Source organism: Taurulus bubalis, assembly GCF_910589615.1.
Source record: "Taurulus bubalis genome assembly, chromosome: 4".
In the NCBI taxonomy this organism is placed as follows: Eukaryota; Metazoa; Chordata; class Actinopteri; order Perciformes; family Cottidae; genus Taurulus; species Taurulus bubalis.
Genome location: NC_136592.1, coordinates 1,577,515 through 1,584,038, shown reverse-complemented (window position 1 = coordinate 1,584,038; position 6,524 = coordinate 1,577,515). Strand labels below are relative to the sequence as shown.

The 6,524-nt window shown below is 49.0% G+C and overlaps 1 protein-coding gene across 1 annotated transcript; it reads right to left on the bottom strand.

The window, feature by feature from the left end:
* Positions 1 to 260: 260 nt before the first annotated feature.
* uqcrfs1 (ubiquinol-cytochrome c reductase, Rieske iron-sulfur polypeptide 1) lies at positions 261 to 3,509 on the bottom strand. The gene is made up of 2 exons (XM_079217028.1): positions 3,266 to 3,509; positions 261 to 1,242 (listed from the first exon to the last, which is right to left on the bottom strand). Exons 1-2 carry the CDS (start codon positions 3,474 to 3,476, stop codon positions 632 to 634), a joined length of 822 nt encoding a protein of 273 aa, XP_079073154.1. The 5' UTR covers positions 3,477 to 3,509; the 3' UTR covers positions 261 to 631.
* Positions 3,510 to 6,524: the final 3,015 nt, after the last annotated feature.

Below are 6,524 nucleotides of genomic sequence, written 5' to 3'. Positions count from 1 at the left end.
GTGATGTTGGGCTATATAAAATAAACTGAATTGAGTGCATGAAATACTTCACCTGGGAGGGGTACATCAGGTGTGACACCAAAACAAGGACACGGGCCGCTATTTAGAGCGTGTTGCTGTGACAACCCGAGTAACACACACCGACAAGCCGCCTCCTCCAACAGGAAGTGGAAATGTGATGCGATCAGCTGACGGGCGTCAGTGAGCTTCACCGCTTTGAACAAGGACATTATTTGAGCAAAGAAAGGATCAACACTGAATAAAGGTTGTCAAATAAAATATAAATCTTTATTTAATCAGATCTGAACACGACATTTGTTCTTTGCAAATTAAATGAACTATAACTTAAGAGTAGCAGGTGTTTGTTTCATGTTGATGGGAAAAGAAGAGGATGATCACCCATTTAACTCAGACGCCATATTCTAGATGATTAGCATTTACAGACAGCATTAATAAAGTGATCAGAGGACGACCAGCAGCTGTCTTCTCACTGGAGTGAGCGACCTCCACATGAAGCAACCATACATTGAGCATCACGACGGCTGAAGTCTCCTCCAGCATCGCGATACTGACAAGATGTCGACCACACGGACGCTGCGACAAAGGGAGCGCTCGGTCTGAGGAGCGCCGGTCATCCCACGATGACGGTGTCGTCGTCTGGGAACTCGTAGAAGGGAACCTCCAGGTTGAGGGGGGCGGGGCCTTTCCGGATGCGGCCGGAGGCGTCGTAGTGAGAGCCGTGGCAGGGGCAGTAGTAGCCTCCGAAGTCTCCGGCGTTGGCGATGGGCACGCAGCCCAGATGAGTGCACACCCCAAGGACGATGACCCACTTGGGGTTCTGGACCCTGTCTTTGTCGTGCTCGGGGTCGCGCAGCTCGGCCAGGTTCACGCCGGCCTCCGTGGCGATCTCCTTCTCTGTGCGGTGGCGAACGAACAGCGGCTTGCCTCTCCACTTGAAGGTCATGTTCTTGCCTTCGGGGATGTCGCTCAGCTTGATCTCGATCTGGGACAGGGCCAGGACGTCGGCCGAGGCGCTCATGGAGGAAACAAACTGAGTGACCACCGTCTTGGCGGCGTAGACGCCCACCACGGTGGAGGCGCCGGTGACCAGGTACGAGAAGGTCCTCCTGGATTCACTGCTGTCCTGGGAGGACTTGTTGGGATCCAGCACATCTAGACGCCTGTAGTCGGAGAAGTCCGGGACCCTGATGTCCGTGTGGGCAAATCGGACTCCTGCACAGCCTGCACACAAGAAGCAAACGGGTCGGTTAGACAAAGGTCCAGCAGAGGGAACCAACAAAGAGCTGCCAGTGGAGGTGGGTCCATTGTTCTGAACGCAGATTTAACTTCTCAATTCATGAAATGTCCGTCTTTACTGGCAATTGACTTCAAATTAATTATGAATTATTCAATTCAGTTAATTTTGTAGTTAATCTTTCATCCATTTTATGATCACCACATAGTCCTCCCAAATGTATTTAAATCCAGGTTATGAAATCAGCTGTGCTGATTACACTGTAAATAAACTGTAAACACTCAAGATCAGACTGGAGACTTAAACAGAAGAAACACTATGTACACTGTAATATTTCCTCGAGATTACATACATTCAATAGCCATCAGAGAGTAGGAGACCGTTAGGCGGTCTGCCTCCAGCCAGCTGTCACCTTAATTGTGATTTTGTACTCAAACTTTGGATCTCAAGTTAACTCGTTGTGACCTTCATAAAAGCACCAGAGATGGTCTATTTCTATAGAGTTATTCTTAATGCTGGTCTTCTGTGCCACCGGGTCGGATTCCACACAAAATCCCCCAGAAAGTCCTTCAGCACAAACTAACATGAACATCAAGAGAAATGACTGGAATCTGCATAATATCATCCATGTGTCTGCACCGGACATCTCACACTGAAACCAGGGCAGAGCCGCCCGCAGAGGAAACAAGTGTCAGTTGCAGGCCTATAAATGATGTAGTGGACAATAATATGACAATTGACATGTTGTGGATGTCATGATTGTCTGAACTGCAGCTAGAGCCTGTAGTCACCAATGTGTCATCAGCACAACGCTCCATTAGTCCACTACATCTGTATTAGACACACCTGCTCCATTAGTCCACTACATCTGTATTAGACTAAAAGTTACACACCTGCTCCATTAGTCCACTACATCTGTATTAGACACACCTGCTCCATTAGTCCACTACATCTGTATTAGACACACCTGCTCCATTAGTCCACTATATCTGTATTAGACCCAAAGTTACACACCTGCTCCATTAGTCCACTACATCTGTATTAGACACACCGTTACACACCTGCTCCATTAGTCCACTACACCTGTATTAGACACACCTGCTCCATTAGTCCACTACATCTGTATTAGACCCAAAGTTACACACCTGTTCCATTAGTCCACTACACCTGTATTAGACCCACCGTTACACACCTGTGAGTAAGCTGTAGTTGTTTCTCATAAAGAGGCTGGTGGACAGCTTTACTTCTCATGCAGTGAAACATGGTGTAAGTGACGCTCTGGGCGGAGTGGATGAGACTAGATCATCAAACTAGACTTAGACTGATTCAACTTAGGATACATGCAGTTTAAATACTTAGCTTGAACACATCATTCTATTCAACACAACAGACTACACAATGAGAGTAGCGAGCAGGGTGCTGCAGGGTCAGACTGCAGAACTACATGCGGGACATACGGGTGCTGAAGGGCACCCACACACACTGCTGCATGCTGGCATAGGTACCGTTAGCCCACAGTGCCGTGTGATCTGGTTACAGTATTATGAAACTATGACCGACCTGTTGCCACTGCACTGACACGGTGTGGAAGTCACAGGGTGACGTGGGGACATGGACCCGGAACAGCAGCTAACATGCTAACGCTGCGGTTCCTTGAAGAAGGGAAGACTGTCCAGGCTCCGTAGTTCATGTTATGTTTAGTTTAGTTTATGATGTTATGTTTAAGTACCAAACCACACCGCTGCTGTCAGTCCCACAAGCACGGAGCAGGAGCCACGAAGTCCCTATTTAATGTTGACCTCAGGTGTAGGCTAACAGGATGCTAGCTAACAACCTGGAAAAGCCCGCAGCTAACGCTAGCTAAGCTAACGCTAGCTAAGCCACGGTTCTAACAGTGATACGCGTTACTGGGTGTCATGTCAGCACACACGCGGATGAAGACCCGCACTGCACATGTGAGAACAGAGAGTGGCAGCCCGCTAACGTTAGCTCGTGAAGTGACAGACTTACCGTTAATGCTAACAGTCACAGCGGGCCCCGTCTTCGGGCTTTGACCGCTGAGTGATTCGCGGCAGAGGAACTTCTTCTTGGGGTCCAGCAGGACCTTCTCTCCCGTCACCACCACCCCGGGGACCAGCGGCTTCAGCGGACCCGCCACCGCGGCGGCGGTAGCCTGCATGTACGGGGAGAAAGCCCCGGACCGGGCGGCGAGAGACATCATGTTTGCGGCGACCTGCTGCTACGACGACCTTGCGTTGTCTTGACTGGTGCCGGTAACGGCTTGACGTCATTAAGTGCGTCATCACGTAATCACGTAACGTACGTAATAGCGATAACAACGTCCATGGAATATGTATTGTCTTTCTGCATCACTGGATTGCACACATAAAAAAAAGTTGCATCAGGAGGAATCTCAACACCGACAAAGTCACCGGGGAATAAAACAAACAAAATGAATATCATGTATAAATTGTATTATTATATCATATATAAATGATATCATGTATTTGAAAGTATCTGCAGGTTTATATTTAAAACATGATGTTCCCGGCAGGTGAAGGCTGTAAGGGGTCAGAAGGGTCAAGGGTCAAGGGTCCCCCCACTGAACCACACCCTCCATAAACAAGTCCTCCCAGCTTCACAGTGCAGATACATACATGAGCAACAGGAACAAAGAACGGCCCTGGAGGGAGGAGCACATTCTGGATCACCACACTGAAGCAGAGGAGGATGAAGATGAAGACCATCTTGAGGTCAATTCAGAATTTCTTAACACTATAAATAAACATGGGTCACAGATCGGGCAAGCCGTTCCTCCCAATCACGCCCCGCCAGGTTTCTCTGTCATTGCCCACGTGAGCGTTGAAGTCTCCCAGGAGAACTATGGAGTCGGCAGGCGGCGCCCTTTCCAGGACCCCTCCCAGGACCCCTCCCACCGACTCCAAGAAGGCCGGATACTCTGAACTGCTGTTTGGTGCATAAGCACAAACAACAGTCAGAGCTTTACTCCCTCCAACCCGTAGGCGCAGGGAGGCGACCCTCTTGTTCTCCGGGGAAAACTCCAACATAGCGGCGCTCAGCCGGGGGCTCGTGAGTATCCCCACTCCCGCCCGGCGCCTCTCACCCTGGGCAACTCCAGAAAAGGACAAAGTCCAACCCTTCTCCAGGAGCTTGGTTCCAGAGCCCATGCTGTGGGTGGAGGTGAGCCCAACTAAATCTAGCTGGTACCACTCCACCTCCTGCACCAGCTCCGGCTCTTTCCCCGCTAGCGAGGTGATGTTCCACGTCCCTAGAGCGAGTCTATGCTGCCGGCGATCGGCTCGCCCAGGTCTCCTGCCTGGCCCGCCGCCCGGTCTGCATAGCACCCGACCCCGTGGTGGGTCCACGGGGTGACTGCTGCTCTATGTTGTTTCTTCGGGCTGAGCCCGACCGGGCCCCATGGGCGAAAGCCCAGCCACCAGACGCTCGCCGACGAGCTCCCCTCCTGGGTCTGGCTCCGGGAGGGTGCCCCGGTTTCCCTTGTCCGGGCGAGGTAACTTCAGACCGTGAGCTGCTATTCATCAGGGTTTTTTGAACCGCTCTTAGTCTGGGCTCTCCCCCGAGACCTGTTTGCCTTGGGAGACCCTACCAGGGGCTGACGCCCCGGACAACATAGCTCCCAGGATCACTGAGCCACTCAAACTCCTCCACCACGTTAAGGTGGCGATTCATTGGAGGAGATATATATATATATATATATATATATATATATATATATATATATATATATATATATATATATATATATATGCCCCTCCTCTCTCCCTCCTTCTGCTTCATGGATCGTGGCTATCTGGATCATGGACCATGCCTACTACTCATTATATGAATAATTCATGTAATGTGCTGTAACTCTGTTATGTTATTCATTCTGGTCACATGACATCTATTGCTTCTGTTCATCCGGGAGAGGGATCCTCCTCTGTTGCTCTCCTGAAGGTTCTTCCAGTTTTCCCTGTGAAAGGGTTTTTACTATCTTTATTGGGGGAGTCGTACTCCTCCTCAGCCGTGGGAGAAACATTTCCAGACTCCTGTCAATAACTGGGAACATGAACATGCCCAGTGTAAGTGCAGTTGGATGCTCAGAGCTTAATGGTTATCTCTATGAATGACCTTTACACCTTCCGTTGAGGTCAAGGAAAAGTGGTTAGGGAAAGATTGCGGGGGTCTTTTTTTAGACCGCAGCCCATGTTACCAGATCTAAAGGCCCTTTCCCTTCTGCAGGTGACGGGAGCCCAATGGATTCTGGGTATATCCATTGTATTTCGGGCCACTGGGAATCAAAGTAATGCTCTGATTAAATTGTCTTTGTATTCATCAACTGTTTTGTATTTTCATAATTTTTCTCTTTTTGTACTGATTTAAATATTCCTGCATGCTGTGGTTGATTAAACATGTTGTAATTGGGAACCTGCATTTTTGTACAAAGATTATTTTCACTTATATTGTCATACACAGTATATGATATGATCAGTCTTTGTATTCAATACGTCATCCAGAGGCCTTCATCCCCCGCCTGTGTACAGTGTACAGGGTTGAGCTGTACACAGACTGGTGGAACCACAATGGCTGCTTTGCTCACTGGACCAGGCCGACCAGTACGGGTCTGGGTCATCTTTCTCCTTTGCATCAGCAGCAGCCCCTTGTACTCCAGCTGGCAGTTTAACAAAACAATTTCACCAAAATTAAAACATGCATAGCTTGTTTAAAGTGCATGCACATTATATTCCACTTTTTCTGAACACTTTTTGTGTGTATCTTGGCTCCTTGTGTGTGGAGCGTTTACTGACACTCTGCTATAGGAAGCCTCCCGGATCCTCAGGAGCTGCCGTATCCTGTTCTCTGCCCTCTGATGTGGTAGCCAGTGAATCTAATCCTGTAAAGAGGTAATCCTGCAGGGCTTTAAGAAGACGTGCAAAATCCTTGTAGCCCCATGAGCTGCCCCACACAATTCATAACACATTAAAAAGCTGCCGGCTTCACCTTTGACCCTCCAGCTTCAGTTGTCCGACTGCCTGCTGAAGTATTATTCTGGCACAGCTGGACTCCGCAGAGCACAGGGATTACATCACCACTGCTTTGCCACAACTGTCGTCTTTTCAAATCCCCAAAGAGGCTGATGTCCATGTACAAGTTCACATTTACATTCACATGCATGCTACATACACAGACACACTAAATATGACCAATTACATGTGGCCTGTGATCACGGCCTCATCCTGGAGCATGT

Coding starts and splice junctions, on each gene's coding strand:
- uqcrfs1 (XM_079217028.1), bottom strand. CDS start 3,476: ATGATGTCTCTCGCCGCCCGGTCCGGGGCTTTCTCCCCGTACATGCAG. Junction 1,243..3,265: donor TGTGACTGTTAGCATTAACG/GTAAGTCTGTCA, acceptor TCTTGTGTGCAG/GCTGTGCAGGAGTCCGATTT.